This window comes from Podarcis raffonei, chromosome 1, assembly GCF_027172205.1.
Source record: "Podarcis raffonei isolate rPodRaf1 chromosome 1, rPodRaf1.pri, whole genome shotgun sequence".
NCBI classification, from domain to species: Eukaryota; Metazoa; Chordata; class Lepidosauria; order Squamata; family Lacertidae; genus Podarcis; species Podarcis raffonei.
This window is the reverse complement of record NC_070602.1, coordinates 5,639,287-5,660,561: the sequence shown is the minus strand read 5'-3', so window position 1 is coordinate 5,660,561 and position 21,275 is coordinate 5,639,287. Positions and strand designations below refer to the sequence as shown.

The window sequence follows — 21,275 nt, the reverse complement described above, 5'->3', positions numbered from 1 at the left end:
GTGCTGCTCTGGGGACAAGTTGGCAAATCCTGCGTTTTGCCACCAGGTTTCCACCACTAAGTTAACCCAGTGAAGTTGAATGTTGGGAGATTCAGGCCAGATATATACACATAAAAGTACATATTCACCAGCCTAAGGTAAAGGTAAAGGACCCCTGACAGTTAAGTCCAATCGCAGATGACACAGGGGCTGCGGCGCTCATCTCGCTTTACAGGCCGAGGGAGATGGCATTTGTCCACAGACAGCTTCCGGGTCACGTGGCGAGCATGGCTAAGCCGCATCTGGCGCAACAGAACATCGACACCAGAGCAACGTGCGGAAACGCTGTTTACCTTCCTGCCGGAGCGGTACCTATTTATCTACTTGAACTGGTGTGCTTTCGAACTGCTAGGTGGGCTGGAGCTGGGACTGAACAATGGGAGCTCATCCCATTGTGCGGATTCGAACCGCCAACCTTCTGATCGGCAAGCCCAAGAAGCTCAGTGGTTTCGACCACAGCACCAACCACGTCCCTAGCCACCAACCTAGGTGGCGTCAAATGAGAACGAGACACGTCCATAGAGGAGATGGCTATCAATGTCTACTAGCTATGCTGACTATCTTCTGCCTTTCCTTCTTGGAGACAGTCTCTCTGTAAATGTTCCTTTATAACCAGGCCTTTGGCCGATTAAACATTCTATACATACGCTTCACGTTACAGACGCTTGAGGTTACACACTCTGCTAACCCAGAAATAGTACCTCGGGTTAAGAACTTTGCTTCAGGATGAGAACAGAAATCATGCTCTGGTGGCGCGGCAGCAGCGGGAGGCCCCATTAGCTAAAGTGGTGCTTCAGGTTAAGAACAGTTTCAGGTTAAGAACGGAACTCCAGAACAAATTAAGTTCTTAACCCGAGGTACCACTCTACTAATACTAATACAGGCAACTCCTGTTTCAGGTGTGATCGCACACAGGTATGCAGCACTGAACTCGAAAATGACTCGGAAATGTCATAAAGATGTCACTGAAAGGTCACTTAAAGGGCAGAACGGGGTGTTTGCAGGCTTTTTTGATTGGTGTCTGACTTCATGCGATTTCAAGCTAGTGCACCAGGACCTGGAACAACACAGCCCCCATGAAAACCGGGAGTTGCTTGCTTGCTTCTGAACACCCTTGAGGGAATCGCAGGCAGGTGGGGCGAGCGCTGCTCCCCTCAGTTCCTGCTTGAAACAGACCCCATGGCCATCTGTTTGGCATCTGCGAGAACAGAGCGCTGGACTAGTTGGGTCTTTGGGTCCGATCCGGCAGAGCTCTTCTGGTGCTCCCCTTGGCGCCGCTTGCACGTTTCCATCACTTGGAAGTAAACAAAAGCTCATGATTCTAAAATTTTGTCTAAAATGTATAAATTGCTGCTTGAATGGCATTTGAAGGACGAGGAGGTTAAGTTGGTTATGATTCACTGGGCCAAAGATTTTGGGTATAATATACAGCTGAGTGATTGGGTAAAATTATGGAAAGAAGGTTTAAAATTTACTGCATGCAATGCCCTAAAAGAAAATGTAATGAAAATGATGTATAGATGGTATATTACACCTGTCAAGTTAGCGAAAATGTATAAAGTCAGTAATAAATGTTGGAAATGTAAAGAAAAAGAGGGAACATTCTATCACATGTGGTGGGAATGTAAAAAGATGAAATGCTTCTGGGAGATGATATATAATGAGATGAAAAAAATGTTGAAATATACATTTATAAAGGAATATAAGCTCTTTTTATATGCAATAACGGCAGCAAGAATATTACTGGCCCAAAAATGGAAGCAAGAAGAACTACCGACGATTGAAGAAGGGAGGATGAAGTTAATGGACTAGACAAACTAACAGGAAGGATTCGAAACCGGCGGGACCAGAAATTCATGGAAGACTGGAGTAAATTTACGGACTATTTGAAAAGTATTTGTGAAGATCAGACGACATTTGTAGGGTTGCAAGAAGTTTTGTGAGGAATATTATTGGAAGTATTGCAAAAATGGAGAAGGGGGAGGATGATTTGTTAAGAGATATAAAGGCAATATAAAGTTAAGAAATGCATAAGAAGTGGTTAAAACGGGGGATCATCAGAGGTGCTGATGGAAGTCTAAAAAGATTGTATAAGTGATAAGTTTTGTGGTACATTTTATAATTTATACGTTAAAATCAATAAAAATTATATATATATATATATATAAATAAAAGTAAAGGTAAAGGTACCCCTGACCATTAGGTCCAGTCGTGACCGACTTTGGGGTTGCGGCGCTCATCTCGCTTTACTGGCCGAGGGAGCCGGCGTACAGCTTCCGGGTCATGTGGCCAGCATGACTAAGCCTCTTCTGGCGAACCAGAGCAGCGCACAGAAACGCTGTTTACCTTCCCGCTGAAGCGGTACCTATTTATCTACTTGCACTTTGACCTGCTTTCGAAGTGCTAGGTTGGCAGGAGCTGGGACTGAGAAACAGGAGCTCACCCTGTCACAGGGATTCGAACCGCCGACCTTCTGATCAGCAAGTCCTAGGCTCTGTGGTTTAACCCACAGCGCCACCTGCGTCCATATATATATATATATACCGTATTTTTTGCACCATAACACTCACTTTTTTCCTCCTAGAAAGTAAGGGGAAATGTCTGTGCGTGTTATGGAGCGAATGCCTGCGGGTGGCGGGGGGATATGCTGCAGTCGTGAGCAGAGGATCCATGGTTCCCCTTCCTTCCCTCCTCTGTGGTTACAAAGCATGGATCCACATGGATCCTCAGGATTTTTGCATTGGGCTACTCCAAACTCACTGTCAGATCACATGTCTGTGGCCACAGCATGAACCACAAAAATTATATATCCACTATTTCGTTTAGAATATTTTTTTTCTTGTTTTCCTCCTCTAAAAACTACGTGCGTGTTATGGTCTGGTGCGTGTTATAGAGCGAAAAATACGGTATATATATATATATATATATATATATATATATATGAAAAAGGAAGTAAACAAAAGCTCAGTAAGATCCAGCGAAGGAGCCTTGCCTTGTGTAAGGCACGAGCCAAGAGTGCAGAAAAACTCCCTTTTCCGGAGCGGCTTCCTTAACCACACGCTTCGTGCCACAAAACCCTGCTCAGAAAGAGGGAGACTCTGCAAACCCCTCGGTGGAACTGAGAGCTGCATGCTGGCCCGAGTGAACCGGGCCAGGAGCAGAACGCCCTCATTGTACGGAGCCAGGAAGTGCCTTGGGGCTGGGATAAGGGCTGTTTGTGCAGGGGAGGCAGCCTAGGGAGAACACGGAGCGAAAGAGGAAAGCCTCACACAGCAAGCTCCTTTGGTGGGAAAGGCTGCCCCGTGCCAGGAGAGAGGCGAAACAGAAGGACGTCTGTGCAGAGGGGGCGGGGGGGCGGGAGGCAGGCTCAGATGGAGCAGGGGGCACCCGAAAGGAACCCGGATGATAATGGTGAACTTTATGACCTGCCCTTTGCCAGCAGGTCCCAGGGCGGACTGTGAACGTTTGAATTTCGGAACAAAAAAACTGTCCAGAACATCTTTAAACAGCCATGGCTTCCCCCATAGAATCCAGTTTGCAAAGGGTACTAAGAGATGTAAAACTCCTGAGAGTTTTAGGTTGCTAATATTGTAAGAATGTGTAAATATATAATATGAAAATCAATAAAAATAATTGCAAAAAAAGTGGATAGGCCAGTTTGAAACAAAAAAAGTTGTTGATATTATTATTATTATTATTATTGAATTTATATATCACCCTATACCCAGAGGTCTCAGGGTGGTTCACAGAAAAGATCACAATATATAAAATAAAAACAATAACACTCCCCCCAAAAGGAGCCACATTCTAAAAGGGCATAGGATGTTGATCAGGCCAAGCAAAGGGCTGGTTAAAAAGGAATGTTTTTGCCTGGTGCCTAAAGGTGTATAATGAAGGCACCTGTGGAACTTCCCTGGAGAGAGCACCCCACAGATGGGGAGCCACTGCAGAAAAGGCCCCGTTCTCATGTTGCCACCCTCCGGACCTCTCGAAGAGGGGGCACGCGAAGAAGGGCCTCAGAAGATGATCTCAGGGTCCGGGTAGGTTTATATGGAAAGAGGTGGTCCTTGAGGTTTTGGGGCCCTCTCGAAGAGGGGGCACACGAAGAAGGGCCTCAGAAGATGATCTCAGGGTCCAGGTAGGTTTATATGGAAAGAGGTGGTCCTTGAGGTCCATTTAAGGCTTCATAGGTCAAAACCAGCACTTTGAATTGGGCCTGGAAACAAATTGGTAGCCAGTGCAGTCGAACCAGGATCGGTGTAACCATCTTGCTCTGGTGAGCAACCTGACCACTGAATTCGACAGACAGTGCCTCTCCCCAGGGATTCTGGGAACTGTAGCTGCGTCAGGGGTGCAGATGGCACCCTAGGGTTCCCACAACACCTCCCTTCGCCCTGACAGATCCACCTGGCAGAAAACACGCCTGATTTTCCAAGCGCCTCTGCTGCACTTCTCCTGAAGTCGGCCAAGCTAAGGACAGGGTTTTTTCTAATTCATGTGCCCTTTAAAATTTCAGTCGTCTGTGGAGCAGCTTGGGTGCGGTGCCCTAGGATTTTAATTCAAAATAAAAACCCAGAAGGGAATTCGAACCCTGGTCCGACTTGGGAATTTGGGTCAATGCACTACATGAGCACTTTGAACCCATTACAGCTTCAAAGGTACTCTTAAAGAGCCCCTTTAAAAAGATATTGGCACCCACACTTGATCACTACCCCAGGCCAGATTGGAGACAGGTTGCTTTGGGGGGGGGAGGGGAAAGAGAAAATCCAGATTGGAAAATAGCTTTAGATAGAAGGGGAAGAAATAGAGGCAGTGAGAGATTTTACTTTCTTGGGCTCCATGGTCACTGCAGATGGTGACAGCAGCCACGAAATTAAAAGACGCCTGCTCCTTGGGAGAAAGGCGATGGCAAACATAGACAGCATCTTAAAAAGCAGAGACACCACCTTGCCAACAAAGGTCCATATAGTTAAAGCCATGGTTTTCCCAGTAGTGATGTATGGAAGTGAGAGCTGGACCATAAAGAAGGCTGATCGCTGAAGAATTGATGCTTTTGAATTATGGTGCTGGAGGAGACTCTTGAGAGTCCCATGGACTGCAAGAAGATCAAAGCGATCCATTCTGAAGGAAATCAGCCCTGAGTGCTCACTGGAAGGACAGATCCTGAAGCTGAGGCTCCAATACCTTTTCCACCTCATGTGAAGAGAAGACTTCCTGGAAAAGACCCTGATGCTGGGAAAGATTGAGGGCACAAGGAGAAGGGGACGACAGAGGATGAGATGGTGGGACAGTGTTCTGGAAGCTACAAACATGAGTCTGACCAAACTGCGGGAGGCAGTGGAAGACAGGAGTGCCTGGCGTGCTCTGGTCCAGGGGGTCACGAAGAGTCGGACACGACTAAACGACTAAACAACAACAAGTTTTCAGGTCCCCTCGACCCAAAGCACCATCTCAACTTCCTACTCACTTTAATTGCCAGCAATATTAATTATCGTTATTGTTAATTACTGTCATGAAGCGGGTGGTAGTTCTCGTAAGTGTCTGTCCTTATCAATTAGCTCGTCTTTAAGGTGTGCCACGACTCTTTTTTTTTCTTTTTCTTTTTGCAAAACAGGCTAAGGATGGGATCTTAAGCCCAATTACCTAGGAGTAAGCTCCATTTAATTCAATGGGAATTACTTCTTTTTTAAAAAAGATTTTTCATAATACATTGCAATAAAAGAACGAACTAATCTAAACAAAAAAAAAGAACCAAGAGAGAAGGGGGCGGGGAATATATAAAGTCTTCCTTCACTGGTAGATCTTAGCTTGCCCTACACACACACACACACACACACACACACACAGAGAGATGAACCCTACCAGCTCTCATTTGGCGGTTTTCCTTTCTTCTCCCACCCTGGGAGATCTAACGGGAATTACTTCTGAGTAGACATGGTTCTCTACCCAACCCCTGCCTACTTTGAGTATGGACTCAGCTATACAGCCTCAAATAAAACGTTTTAAATGTGTTGTAAAGTGCAACATACAAATGGGACACTAGATGGCGACAGTGAGCTATGCAAAAGTCAATGTATTTTTCAAAACTTTTTTTTAAAAAGAGCATTTTCACAGCGTTTTTTATATGTGTGTAGATTCCACCTGTGACTAAGGCGGATATCACCAAACAGCAAACCACCCAAGACTGCTTGGATCTTTTAAAAAAAGGAATTTAAAGTCTTCTGGGAGGTGGGATGCTCAAGCTTACCCAAAGGAGCACACCTTAAGGAAGCTTTGGAATGCGGGAGAAGGCAGAGAATGCTCTTCGCAAAATCACCGCAGGAGAAAATTCAGGAGTATAAGGGAACATGGGAGGGCTCAGAAGCCGGAAGCCGCTGCCAAGAGCAACTGCAATGTTCTCACGCCGTTTAACTGTGCGTTTCCCACATGTTGATATGGTGTGTGTGTGTGTCTCAGAGAGGGTCTCACCGCAAGGAAGGTTCCCCTCTGGCTTCGATGTGCTGCAGACGGTTGTAACTGCTGCACCTCCCTTTCTCCACGCATGAAATGGGCTCCCTTCTCTCCTCCCTCAATATGCGCCTTTTGCAACAGCCAAAGATGAAAACAAGCAGTGCAGGTACAGAGGTGAGTTTGTTTTAACAGGGAACACCCGTCGTGTGTGTGTTTTTGAGCTCTTTGCCGCGGGAAAACGCAGGGACATTGGATAAGCATTCTATCTTTGAATACATAATAGTGGGAAACCTGTTGGGGGTGCAAGAGTCATAGTAACTAACATCTGCAGGTGTTACAAGCTAGAGAAGGGGGGACAGGATTGTGCAGTCACCTGCATTGCACTGAGAGGGGTGGGTTGGGAATAGATGATCGCCAGGGGTCCCCTCAAACGAAAATCCTAAGATTCTAGATGAATGGTGACAGAAGGTAATGGAATATGCAGAAATAGCCAAACTAACAGGGAAAATTCGACAACATGGTGAGGAAACATTTCAGAAAGAATGGGAAAATTTTATGTCGTATATTGGAAAGATAAGAATAGTGAAACCAGTAGAATTGGAAATAAACCTCATAGCGGGAAAGATTAAGAAAAGTGATGGATAATGAAAATTATAAGAAGCAAAATGTATAAGGAAACTAATATAACTAAAAGTAGTTGTAAATGAATACAGACAGACAACAAGAATTGTATAAACATGAGGACTTATTTGTTTATGGATATACTAGGGACCAATATGGGAAATGAATAACAATATACAAAATGGAAGAAAATAATGTGATAAAATTATATGTGATATAAAAAGAACCAGAAGAAGGAAGGAGGGAAGTTCAGCTCTGAAGAGCAAGTATAAACGTAAAATGTAATACAATATGTGTGTGTGGAGTATCTAACTGAAAAACTAATAAAGATTATTTGGGGGGGAAAGAAATCCTACGATTCTATGAAATTTATTCATTCATTGTATGGTTTGATGGACATCTGTCATGGATGCTTTGGCTGAGATTCCTGCATGGCAGGGGCTTGGACTAGATGACCCTCGGGTCCCTTCCAACTCTATGATTCTATGATTATGCCATGCAAACAACAAAACAAAAAGCCACTGGATTGGAAATATACACTGCAATGAACTAGTGAAGCTACAATATTCCTTTGTTTTTGTTGCAGTCGCCAGACATGGCGACTCCTCTGGAAGCAGCACAAACAGTGCCAATTTAAATCAGGAGTGGGGCAGCTGTGGGTCTCTGATTATTGTCCAATACCAGCTCCCATGCCTAACCATTGGGTAGGTAAAAGGTAAAGGTAAAGGGCGGTTAAGTCAAGTCAAAGGCGACAATGGGGTTGCGGTGCTCATCTCGCTTTTCAGGCCGAGGGAGCCAGCGTTTGTCCACAGACTGCTTTCCGGGTCATGTGGCCAGCAGGACTAAGCCGCTTCTGGTGCAACAGAACACAGTGACAGAAGCCAGAGCGCACGGAAAGGCCGTTTATCTTCCCGCCGCAGTGGTACCTATTTATCTACTTGCGCTGGTGTGCTTTCGAACTGCTACATTGGCAGGAGATGGGACAGGGCAACGGCAGCTCACTCCACCATGGGGATTCGAACTGCCGACTTTCTGATAGGCAAGAAGCACAGCTTTCAACTTTTCCCTTTTTTTGAGAAGGAATCCTATTCGGAATAAGGGAATTTCCCTTTAAAAAAGGGAAACGTTGACAGCTATGGCAAGAAGCACTCTGAACACTCTAAAGTGTTATAGGTAAAGGTAAAGGGAACCCTGACCGTTAGGTCCAGTTAAACGCGACTATGGGGTGCAGCGCTCATCTCGCTTTCAGGCCAAGGGAGCCGGCGTTTGTCCACAGACAGCTTTCCAGGTCATGTGGCCAGCAGGACTAAACCGCTTCTGGCATAACGGGACACAGTGACGGAAACCAGAGCACACGGAAACGTTGTTTACCTTCCCGCCACCGCAGTACCTATTTATCTACTTGTACTGGAATGCTTTCAAACTGCTAGGTTGACAAGAGCTGGGCCAAAGCAACGGGGGATTTGAACTGCTGACCTTCTGATCGGCAAGCCCCAGAGACTCAGTGGTTTAGACCACACCGCCACCCGCATCCCCACTGAAATGAACGAGCACCCTGGAGTCCTCAGACAATTCTCACGTATTTCAACTAGGCTTCTCCTGGAGAAGTCGCAGCTGCGCTTAGATCTTTGCAGCAACTTGGTGCAACACAGGAGACCTACACAATTCCACTCCCTCCTTCCTTACTTGGAACCCTAATGGATGTCTGTTACCATGGCTGTCGCCACGTTCTGAAAACCTTCGAATAACAATATTTATTTAGGAATAGGAAGTGGGACGGGACATGCAAACCTGCCGGAAGGGCCACAGCAGGGATCATTCAGTTTGTAACTTAAAGGGTTAATACAACGCTAGGTAAGCCCACTTAGCCAAGGGATGGTGGTGGAGGGGTTGCTTGGCAACCAGGGATGCTTGACAGAGGCAACACGTGCTCTGATTGGCTGCGTAGCTGTGACATTCACCCGGCTGCCTAACTGAACCTGACCCTGTTCTCCACCAGCCCAGACCCTAATTTAGGCACGGCTTCTTTCCCCTCGAGTTATACGCTGTTTTGTTCAAGTTTGCTCAGTGCGGTGCTACTGGGGGGAAAGGAAAGAGCCCTCCCGCACGCCCCCCAAGACCGCCCCCCGCGACTTACTTGTGCCCGTGCCCGTTCCGATGGTGTTGATTGTCGCGGGGACGGAAGAGGAGGAATAGAGAGGGAGGTGGCCGTTCTCGCAGCCTAGGTTCTTATCCTGCCAGCTGGAGGCGCTGACGCAGATGCCAGAGTCCCGCGAACTCTGCCACCCGTTGAGCTTATCGTCCGAGTTCTGTCTTTGGTGATAGTAGTGCGACGGCCCGTAATCGACCGAGTCGGACCGGCCTCTGCCCTGGCTCCCGTAGGTGCCCAGCGATGTGCGGTCCTCCAGGTGGTTCAGCCACATGGCCAGGGCGCTCCTGTCCTCCAGGGACGTGGCAGGGTGGATCAGGGCGTAAGACAGGAGCTGCCTGCTCTCCTCTATGTGCTGGTTGTGTTCGATGGAGTGAGCCAGGATCTTGGGAAGGAGCTTCATGTACTCCACTTTCGCCTCGATGTTCCCCGGCTTCAGCAGAGGCAGGTGGGTCAGCAGGAGCGAAATCACCTTGTCCTTTGATTCCTGCTGCCACTGGTTAATGATTCCTGTTGCGCCAGGGAAGGAAAGGGGCAGGAGAAAGAGAGTTGTGAAATCAGCAAACCGCCCGAGTGAGAAAATAAGGAGATTCAGACGCACCGAGGCGGCTTTGCAAGGCCGATTCCCGCAGAACAAGCAGCGACGCAGTCTAGTTCTTTTTCCCTCCTCCCAGAAAGCGGAAGAAGAAAAGGGAGTGCAAAACCAAACCAAAGAGGTGACTTGATCTCTCTGCTGGGAGTGTGCAGACTTCTGAGTCACACAGAACGCCCAGGCGGGGAAAAGACGACATGCGCCGATTTTCTCAGCCTATTATTGCAATCAGGAAGATTAAAGAAATTTAATCGATGACATAAATTTTTAATAAATAGAGTAATGTGTTGGGGGAGGGGGGATTACAGTCATACCTCGGGTTACAGACGCTTCGGTTTGTGCACTGCGCCGAACTTGGAAGTACCAGAACAGGTTACTTCTGGGTTTGGGCACTTGCGCATGCGCAGAAGCACTGAATCATGCTTTGTGCAGAAGTGCCGAATTGTGACCTACGCATGCGCAGATGCAGCGCTGCGGGTTGCGAACATGCTTCCCGCACGGATCACGTTTGCAACCCAAGCGTCCACTGTATTGGATTGTTTTTGGTTTTTATTATGTATTCTGCATTTTTTATATTGCAGTTTTGTGTTGCGAACTGCCCTGAGATCTACGGGCATAGGACAGTATACAAAATTAATAAGTAAAAGAAGAATAACGAATAAAATAAAGAAATCACACCTGTGTCAGCTGCACTTTTGCCCCTGGCACAAGATACAGTCAGAAAAGATATGTGAGGGTCACTGATCCACACAGACCTGTACTGATCATTTGTGGACCAGGAGATGAAAATAACTACTTACCTGTTACACACCCTGATTATTTTATATTTGGGTTTTTTTTATGGTGGATATAACAAATTCAGAATTAACAAAGAATAGCAGTACTTTCCACACAGACCCAGTTCACATGCAACACAAACCCAAAATATATCTTACCATGAATTTCCAGAGAAGAGAGAGCAGTGACTGTAGCCAAGCATTTATCTGTGGCTTATTCATATTTATTTATTAGATTTACTACCCGTCATCAAAATAATAATAATAATAATATTATTATTATTATTCTGGGAGGCTCCCAATCGAATATTAAAAACACAATACAGCATTAAACATTAAAAACTTCCCTAAACAGGGCTGCCTTCAGATGTCTTTTAAAAGTAGAATAGTTGCTTATTTCAAAAGATCTCAGGGCCGTTCACAAGATAAAGATTCAAGATGAAAGCACAAATAAATAGTCAAAACAGAATCAATGAAACAGTATCACACTTGGTTTGCCTGGAGAAGGCAGACAAACTTCTTTTTGAATTCTGCTAGGCAAAATTTCCTACTGTCATTCACTGTTTTAATGGGCAAGGTTGCAATCCAATGTTTACTTACACAGGCACTAAGTCCCACTGAAATCAGAGGGCCTTGAGTAAACATATTTAGGATTGTACTGGTGTAACTTATTCACTTTGTTTAGAAAATATCTGAGGTAGAAACAGGAAGCTTGCGTTTAACGCAGTGATGATCTCTTTTGGTGACTTAAGCAAATCCAATTTTTTATTTATTATTTAATTAATCATTTTTTCGATACAAACATCAACTGCAAAAGACACATACAACAAAAACCATAATGACAATAATAACACAATTTGACAATTCAGATTTGAATACACTGATATACCTATGACCATACCTTTTTAAACAATATTTCCCCACCTCACTCTCCTCCCCCTACTTCCCCCTACTATCCGCCTTATCATTAAGTGAATCCATTCTGACATAAGCAAGGCTTCCTGTGCAACTTCCCCAGGTAAAGGTAAAGGGATCCCTGACCATTAGGTCCAATCGTGACCGACTCTGGGGTTGCGGCACTCATCTCGCTTTATTGGCCGAGGGAGCCGGCGTACAGCTTCCGGGTCATGTGGCCAGCATGACTAAGCCACTTCTGGCGAACCAGAGCAGCACATGGAAATGCTATTTATCTTCCCGCCGGAGTGGTACCTATTTATCTACTTGCACTTTGACGTGCTTTTGAACTGCTAGGTTGGCAGGAGCAGGGACCGAGCAACGGGAGCTCACCCCGTCGCGGGGATTCGAACCGCTGACCTGATCGGCAAGCCCTAGGCTCTGTGGTTTAACCCACAGCGCCACCCACGTCCCCAGAACCATTCATAATTCTCGTTGCCATTCTGGGTTGTCCAGGTTTACACCCACCATCGCTGCCCTTCTCCTAACATTGTGCAAATTCCACTTGGAAAGCCGACAGAGAGCCAAATGTCTCTGCATGGGGGTTATGGCAGGTTCACAGATAAAAGTGGGGGCAGAAAGGCAAGGAGCTGCTGCAGAAGGAAGGAAGGAAGCGGAAAGATGTGTAGGAGAAAAAGAATGGCAAGCATCTTGGTCCAGAGGCACATTTGTGCTTAAATCGCCCAAACCCACACAGCCCTATGGCGGTCATGCAACCGCCTCCAGCATCACACGAATGCCCCAGATACAAGGAGCTCTCTCCTCGTCTTTCTTGGCTGACAATGTATCCCACCCCTGGGCACAAAACACCGCCAGCTGAAAATCCAACTGGCCAGATCAGGGTAGCTTCTAATCAGATCTAAAACACACACAAACACACAGAGCCTTCAAGAAGTCTTTCAGACAGTGGTTCCTGAATTTCTTTCGGGGCACCGCTCCCTTGGTTCCGTAAACTCACACCAGTGCCCACCCCCCCTACAAAAAGCATTATTCATAAAGACAGTGGTACCTCGGGTTACATACGCTTCAGGTTACACACGCTTCAGGTTACAGACTCCGCTAACCCAGAAATAGTGCTTCAGGTTAAGAACTTTGCGTCAGGATGAGAACAGAAATTGTGCTCTGGCGGTGCAGCGGCAGCAGGAGGTCCCATTAGCTAAAGTGGTGCTTCAGGTTAAGAACAGTTTCAGGTTAAGTACAGACCTCCGGAACGAATTAAGTACTTAACCTGAGATACCACTGTAGCTGTTTGCACGGTCCACCCAGGAAGATATTAGCACAATTAACAGCAATGGTGTGCTTATTCAAAATCCAATTACCGTATTTTTCGCTCTATAAGACACACTTTTTCCCTCCTAAAAAGTAAGGGGAAATGTGTGTGCGTCTTATGGAGCGAATACAGGCTGCGCAGCTATCCCAGAAGCCAGAACAGCGAGAGGGGTCGCTGCGTAGCTCTCCCTCTCGCTGTTCTAGCTTCTGGCTTAGCCGCACTCTGTCCTTTCCCCCACCTCCCAGAAAAGCGCCCATGAGCCGCACTCCCTTTAAAGAGCCACGTGGAGCGTATGTGAGGCTCTTGGGGGCTTTTCCCCGAGGAGGGAGAAGGGCAACCCATCAGTGATGGGCTGTCCTTCTCCCTCCTCGGGGAAAAGCCCGCAAGCGCCGCACACACGCTCCTCGCAGCTCGTGAAAGGGGGAGCTGAGCAGAGCCTGGGATGCATAAAGGCTCTGCTCAGCGCTCCCTTTAAATAATTTTTTTTCTTGCATTCCCCCTCTAAAAACCAGGTGCGTCTTATGGAGCTAAAAATACGGCAAGGCTATGTAGTTTAATTAATTCAACAAAACTGATGAACTTGATGATCCAGTGGTACCAGCTTTTCAAGGTCTAATAGTCCTTTGCACCTCTTCCTGGAGCCTCCTTGCCTCTTAGCACCCCCCCAGGTGATCCCACTGCCCCCCAGGGGGTGGTACTGGTCACTTTGAGAAACACTGCTTTAGGACTTCCTTGATTTTTGAGACTCGAGCATAGTGCTTTCTAGATTGAAACTGGAGGCACACTTCAAAATGCAATGTTACCTGCATCCTCATCTCGAAGCAGCTGCGAGAGACCTTGGGGGTGCCAGCGCCTACCTTGGTCTCAGTATAGGGTGAGATCACTGGAGGCTGTGGTGCCTTTATGATATGCAGTTGTATTTACATTTATACATACAAGGAGATGCGGGTGGCGCTGTGGGTTAAACCACAGAGCCTAGGACTTGCCAATCAGAAGGTTGGCGATTTGAATCCCCGCGACGGGGTGAGCTCCCGTTGCTCGGTCCCTGCTCCTGCCAACCTAGCAGTTCAAAAGCACGTCAAAGTGCAAGTAGATCAATAGGTACCACTCCGGCGGGAAGGTAAACGGCGTTTCCGTGCGCTGCTCTGGTTCGCCAGAAGCGGCTTAGTCATGCTGGCCACATGACCCGGAAGCTGCACGCCGGCTCCCTCGGCCAATAAAGCGAGATGAGCGCCGCAACCCCAGAGTCGGCCACGACTGGACCCAATGGTCAGGGGTCCCTTTACCTTTACCTAAGGCTGGCTGCGCAGGTGCAGACTTTTGATGCGCCAGAGCCTCCCGCCAGTCTGTTGTTCCTACTCGGGAGTAAGCCGCCTTGAGTTCAGCAAGGTTAGACAAATTATCAGCATGCGCACAACAGCAAAAATCACATGAATTGTTCAAAAGCATGCCAAATGCAAGCTTTTGCCTTTCAATAAAAAGTTGTTTGCGTCGTTGAAAGCCCTGTTATTGTGTTTTTCTTTTAAGGCAGAAGATCTTAATGGACGAGTTGTTTTTTCTAAGCTAAAACCTCAGTATTCAGGTTAAATTGCTGCGTTGGCACTCTGCAATAAATAAGTGGGTTTTGGGTTGCAGTTTGGGCACTCGGTCTCTAAAAGGTTCGCCATCACTGCCCTAAGATGAGTGGCATCCAGCCAGCTATGGGAGAGGGAGGCTTTCCGCCTCCTTCAGAAGGCAATACAGTGGTACCTCGGGTTACATACGCTTCAGGTTACATACGCTTCAGTTTACACACTCCACTAACCCAGAAATAGTGCTTCAGGTTAAGAACTTTGCTTCAGGATAAGAACAGAAATCACGCTCCGGCAGTGTGGCAGCAGCAGGAGGCCCCATTAGCTAAAGTGGTGCTTCAGGTTAAGAACAGTTTCACGTTAAGTACGGACCTCCGGAACGAATTAAGTACTTAACCCGAGGTACCACTGTATTATTGAGTTGTTTCTAAGGCAACATGTCTGTACTTGACCAACCCTTTAAACATGTAAAAAGGATGCTTAACAAGTTTGTCTTGGGCAGGGGTCAGCAAACTTTTGCAGCCTTGGGCTGGTCTACCGTCCCTCAGACCTTGTGGGGGGCCGGACTATATATTTTTTTTGGGGGGGGGGAATGAACAAATTCCTATGCCCCACAAATAACCCATAGATATATTTTAAATAAAAGCACACATTCTACTCATGTAAAAACATGCTGATTCCCAGACCGTCCGCGGGCAGGATTGAGAAGGCGATTGGGCCAAATCTGGCCCCCGGGCCTCAGTTTGCCTATCCATGGTCTAGGGTCATTAAAGAAATTGCCTTGACCACTCCAGAAGTTCCTTCAACTGCATATAAAATGACAGGCTTGGATGTCACACAAAGACATCATCCACACCAAGCACCTCTTACAGTAATATATTCACTCATTTCTCAACACCTTTCTCTCACTTTGTCAAGGCTCAGGGATAGATCTTGGCTTTCAGGCCAATGGCAGCACTTCTGAAATTCCTCTCCACCAATCAGCTGCATCTCAGAAGCCTCAAATGTCCATTGATACTAACTTGAACTTTACCATTCATTGTAATCTTTCCCAACCAGGTGCCCAGCAGATGCTGATGGAGTCCAACTCCTGTCTCACCTAACCTTTGACCTTGCTTGGTGCAGGTGATAAACCTGAACGGCAGCAGGTTGGTCATTGTGCTTTTGGCAGTTTTGGTAGAAGCCCAGCAGAAATTTCCTCTCAATATAAAGGCAGTTCCTGTCAGCTGTGTATAATCGACACCTTTGGCTTTAACGTCTAAGCATCTCAACATGGTCAGCAAAATTCCAGAACTTAAGTGATCTACACAAATCACTTATAGGCAGGTTGGGTGCAGGTTATGGCAGAAGCTGATCGTTGTTTTCTGTAAGCATGGCTAGGAGTGTGTTCACAACCAGACACATTCACACTCAGGTGCAAAACACAAGCTGAAGCCCCCTGACCAAGGGAACCACAGTATAAAGTCACAACATCAGCTTGCTCCCTGACTAAGGCCGCATTCATACCACACATGAAACCACTTTAAACAGTCATGGCTTCTTTCCCCCAAGGTATTCTGGGAGCTGTAGTTTGCTAAGGGTGCAGAGAGCTGTTAGGACATCCCTGTTTCCCGTCACAGAGCTGTAACTCTCAGAGTTCCCGGTGAACTGGGACTGATTGTTGAACCACTGTGTGAAAGAGTAGCTTAGCAATATTATCTATCTATATCTATCTCTCTCTATATAAATTATTATTATTATTTAATTTATTAGTGTCAGAGGCTCAGGAGCAGAAGAGCAGGGGAGAGAGCAAATAGAGAGCGGAGGAGAGGAATCAGAGGGGAGCGTAGGGGAATATGTCAGTGACCCGAGAGATTCCATGAGCTTCTCCAGCGAATCAGAAGATTCCCAGAAGGGGGCGCCTATGGTAAGGGCAAGGGGGGTCCCAGGGAGGACGCTCCATAAACAAGGGACCAGAGGGGACTCCCAAGGGAGCAGCGGAGGATCAGGACCAGTTTCCCCACCAGAGCACAGTGGGGGGGAAGAGTCACATGAGTCAGGACCAGCCTCTCCTCCAGCGGGGAGAGAAGATGAGTCAGGGGTAACCACGCCCCCGTCGGGAAGTGGGGAAACGGAGGGACGGCCAGGTCCAGCTAGCCTCCCCGAAAGAGGGAGCAGTGACACAAGTGTAACGGTCAGAAGGAAAGTGGGAGGCTGCGCGCGCGCGCCAAGTTCAAATGCGGAGGAGCGCGGGACAGCAGAAAACCCGGATTCGGAGCCAGGTCCTAAAGCCCGAAGGAGGGAGGGAGAAGAGTCAGGGGACTCAGCGTCAGAGGAGTCTAGGAGGGCTGAGACTCCGACTAGCAGGAGGACCCAGAGAAGGAAGGAACAGAGGAAGAGGTGGAGTAAGGCTAGAATCTTAAACTGGTGTCAGGGGGGAGGAGATTCAGATGGAGTTTCGACGGTCTAAGGCATAGACGTAGCGTTGCGTGCTGCGCGTCTGGAAGTGAAACTGAACTTCAATAAAGACTTTTATACTAGAGAAAGAAGCAGCGTTGGTCTTGTGTGAGCTGGGACCTTGGGCAGTGCTGACAATTAGTTTTTAATTTATTTTTTTATTTTAATTTATTAGTTTTTTAGTTTTTTTAACATATCATTTCCAACAATCACATAACATAACTTCTTATCTTATACATTGTTTTAGACTTCTGTCAACACCTTTGATGATTTTCCGTCTTTTATCACTTATTCTGCATTTCTTAATACATCTACCACTCTTAATTGTCATCAACTAATAATTCTCCTCATAGTCTTTCTTGTAATATTTCATATAATTCTCCTTACAAAACTTATTGCAGTTCTACTAGCGTAATCTGTTCATTTCTATTCCTTTTCAAATAGTTCGTATGTTTACTCCAGTCTTCTAAGAATCTCTGATCCTGCATGTTTCGAATCCTTCCAGTTAATTTATCCAATTCTGCATAGTGGCTCAGCAATATTATCAGGCTCCCTCTCTCTTTGAATGCAGAACTAAAATCCAGGAAAGCGGATGTGCTCCAGGTACGGAACATTTGGGGAACACTGATCAAAAGACACCCCATACCGGTGCGACGATCTCTTGCGAGTCAGGTGCTCCAAAATAACCAAAACGCCGCCACCACTGCTTTGAGAGTTGGAAATTTCACAGGAAGGAGGCTGCCCTCAATAGACTTTTAGCTTTCGTAAGAATGTGAATGAGCAACTCAAAGAAATGTGGAAGGTGGGAGAATCAATGAGCGCGCACACAGAAATCCCCCCCAGTGATTTCTTCTTCTTTTTTTACCATTTGTAAACAAGACAGCAATTTATAACAAGGAGCCAGGAGTATAATTAAAGACCACGAGGATTATTTTGGTAAAAAAGAAGGAGGAAAACACAGTGCTAGGAATCCAAGAATAACACAGAAGCGGCAAATGAGGTCTTATTCCTACGCACCGTTACCAAGGCGCATCTAAGAGCTCTGCTTGTTCGCAGACAGGCCTTAAAATTGCTGTTTTACTATGCTCTTGTTTTCAGTTTCAGAGGTGTGGTCCCAACACATCTGGAAGGGCACGCTGTTGGGGAAGGCTGGAAGGTGATGGAAGTCGAAGAAGAGGCAGTTTAAGGGAGAAAAAGGAAAAATAACACACATACACTTTCTGGAAAACATAGCCCCAGCAAACTAAACCATCTTGGTTGCTCATCTTCAAATCCTGTTAAGAGAAGTCAACAAGATTGAAGAGGGAGTCAGACCGATGGTCCGTCTAGAAATAAATTGGCAGCATCGCTCCAGGATGCCTTTTTTAGCCGTCCTAACCTGAGGGTAGATTATGCAACATCTCAGGGCTAGTGGAGGGGATGCGAAGGCACCATCCTTGCTTTCCAGGGCACACAGAGAAGTTTTTATACTGAAGCTAAGAAAAATCTTGTAGACTTTTGACACAGCTCAATCTGAACGGGGTAACAGATAACAGCAGAGGGTTCTTATCGGCTTGTGCCTGTAATCACCATCACACAGTCAGGGAGGAAAGGGCGATTGGCAGATACTAGCCATGATGAGCAGATTTTGTGGGAGGAAAATAGGAATCCCTGTGACCCATGTGTGCATGTGTGTGGGGTAAATAACGAAGGAATTGGCTGGTTGCCTGGATTCAAAATGCGGGGCTTTGCACACTTTACAGCAGGAGAAAGCTCCCAAAACAGCAGTATAGCATTAGGAATTCTTGGGAGAAAAGCAATGACAAACCTAGACAGCATCTTAAAAAGCAGAGACATCACCTTGCCAACAAAGGTCCGTATAGTTAAAGCTATGGTTTTCCCAGTAGTGATGTATGGAAGTGAGAGCTGGACCATGAAGAAGGCTGATTGCAGAAGAATCAATGCTTTTGAATTATGGTGCTGGAGGAGACTCTTGAGAGTCCCATGGACTGCAAGAAGATCAAACGTATCCATTCTGAAGGAAATCAGCCCTGAGTGCTTAATGGAAGGACAGATCCTGAAGCTGAGGCTCCAAGACTTTGGCCACCTCAGGAGAAGAGAAGACTCCCTGGAAAAGACCCTGATGCTGGGAAAGATGGAGGGCACAAGGAGAAGGGGACGACGGAGGACGAGATGGTGGGACAGTGTTCTCGAAGCGACCAGCATGAGTCTGACCAAACTGCGGGAGGCAGTGGAAGACAGGAGTGCCTGGCGTGCTCTGGTCCATGAGGTCACGAAGAGTCGAACATGACTAAACGACTAAACAACAAGAACACTAGCACCAACAATCAGCTGGCAGTTGACACCCGGGGGGTGTGAGGTGCCGAAAGGAAGGAAACACTAAAGCAATGCATTGGTTTCGCTTTTTTGTCAAAGTAGGGCGCACAAACTATTTTAGTGCTCTCGACCAAACTGAAAACAAAACAGATTGTTCCTTGCGCAAGCCTCCTCTTCATGTGACACTGTCATGTGACCGCTGGTCTTCTCTCTCTCCCCCGCCCTTCCCCCAATTTTATTTTTGCAGCTTCCGCGTGTGACCGGCCACTCGGCTTGAGCTCCAAGCTGGCTCTCTTGTGACCTGTAATAACACCGGTCTAAAATTAGAGCGCACACGGTTCCACTCGGTTCCTGCCAAGCAGAACGAGAGTTTTCTGTCCCATGCTTGTCTATGCTGCAGGTGGCGCTCTGGACCAATGGCTTCCCAATACAGTGGTACCTTGGTTCTCAAACTTAATCCGTTCCGGAAGTCCGTTCCAAAACCAAAGCGTTCCAAAACCAAGGCGTGCTTTCCCATAGAAAGTAATGCAAAACGGACTAATCCGTTCCAGACTTTTAAATATATCCCCTAAAAGCAGTGGTGTCCAAACTTTTTTCAAAGAGGGCCAGATTTGATGAAGTGAAGGGCCGTGTGGGTCAACCAAAGTTGTTGAGCCTCTTTCAGGATTGAAGTTTTTAAGCTTTTTAAAGGATTTTACCCCAGGAAATAAACTGCCACAGGGGCCGGATTAAACCGACTGGCGGGTCGGATTTGGACATGCCTGCCCTAAAACAGGAATTTAACAGGAATTTTACTATCTAACGAGACCACTGATCTGTAAAATGAAAGCAATAAACAATGTACTGCAGTCACACAATCAATCAATCAACAGCTGAACTGGGTTCCACACAGTCACAAAAACAAAAAAGAGCCAGAAAAATACAAAAAAACAACAACCAAAAACAGACAGACCTCGGCGTAACACTCAAACGGAAGTGTGGCACTCAAATCGGAAGCGTAACACTCAAAAAGGAGCACGATCGGCTTCCGAAAAAAGTTCGCAAACCGGAACACTTACTTCCAGGTTTGCAGTGTTTGGGTTCCAAGTTGTTTGAGTACCAAGGTGTTTGAGAACCAAGGTACCACTGTGGTCAACTTTCAGAGTTTTCCATAGAAGCATCTGGGTGGCCACTGTGAGAACAGTTTGCTAGACTAGATGCACCAATGGCCTGATCCAGGAGACTTTTCTCATGTTCTTATGATTTAGCAATGACTGGAGATACACTCTGTTATTTCAGGTCCATCCAGCAAATTAGGGGGAGAAAAGCTGTCCTGATAGAATTCGCTTTGCAGATCTATTTATTTATTTGGTCTAGTTCCGATTCCAGGCAGAATTGGGTATTTTAACCCTCGAGCTTCTCTGTTTACTGAGCATTCACCCTGATTTGCTTGCAGAAAGTGGATGCGGAGGTTAGGTTGCATCAGGTCTTTATATTTAGCATTTGTTCTGATCTATTTAACGGTGGTGCTAATTTTATTATTTTCACCCTGCCCATCTGATTGGGTTGCCCCACTCTGGGCAGCTTGGAACAGATATAAAAACATAGTAAGCCACCAATAATTAAAAACCTTCCCTAAACAGGGCTGCCTTCAGATGTCTTCTAAAACTTATATAGTTATTTATCTCTGATGGGAGTGAGTTCCACAGGGCACAACAATGTACATTGTCCAGCATTCATCCTGATCTGCTTGTGGGGAGTTAATACGTCTTCCCGTTAAATCATTCATTCGTCCGTCAGAGGTTTCCAGAGTGGCACACAATTAACACCGATAAAAACTTAAAACAAAATAAACTGAACAGCATCTTACAAGATAAATAACTATCACAAATAAAACAGGCCGTAGAAGCTAAAATAAGGTGTCACCAAAGATTTCACCCCCCCCAAAAAAAAACCTGGGCAGAGGGGCTGCATCTGTACCTGAATGAAAACATTGTCACCTGAATGTATCACCTGGGGGCGGGGAGACTGTCAAAGCTTCCTGGATACCCTCCCCAACACACACACACCTCAAATATGGGTTTGTGTGAAGATGGTCCAACAATAAAAGTGCCTCTCCAAT

The 21,275-nt window shown here is 46.4% G+C and overlaps 1 protein-coding gene across 3 annotated transcripts in view; it reads right to left on the bottom strand.

Annotated features, from left to right (window-relative positions):
* SAMD4A (sterile alpha motif domain containing 4A) overlaps nucleotides 1-21,275 on the bottom strand; it is a 129,576-nt gene that overhangs the window by 45,811 nt on the left and 62,490 nt on the right. For all 3 annotated transcript variants that reach the window (XM_053388293.1, XM_053388373.1, XM_053388451.1), the window contains one exon: nucleotides 9,248-9,769. In XM_053388293.1, coding sequence (XP_053244268.1) covers nucleotides 9,248-9,769 — 522 coding nt within the window. The remainder of the gene's footprint in view (nucleotides 1-9,247; nucleotides 9,770-21,275) is intronic.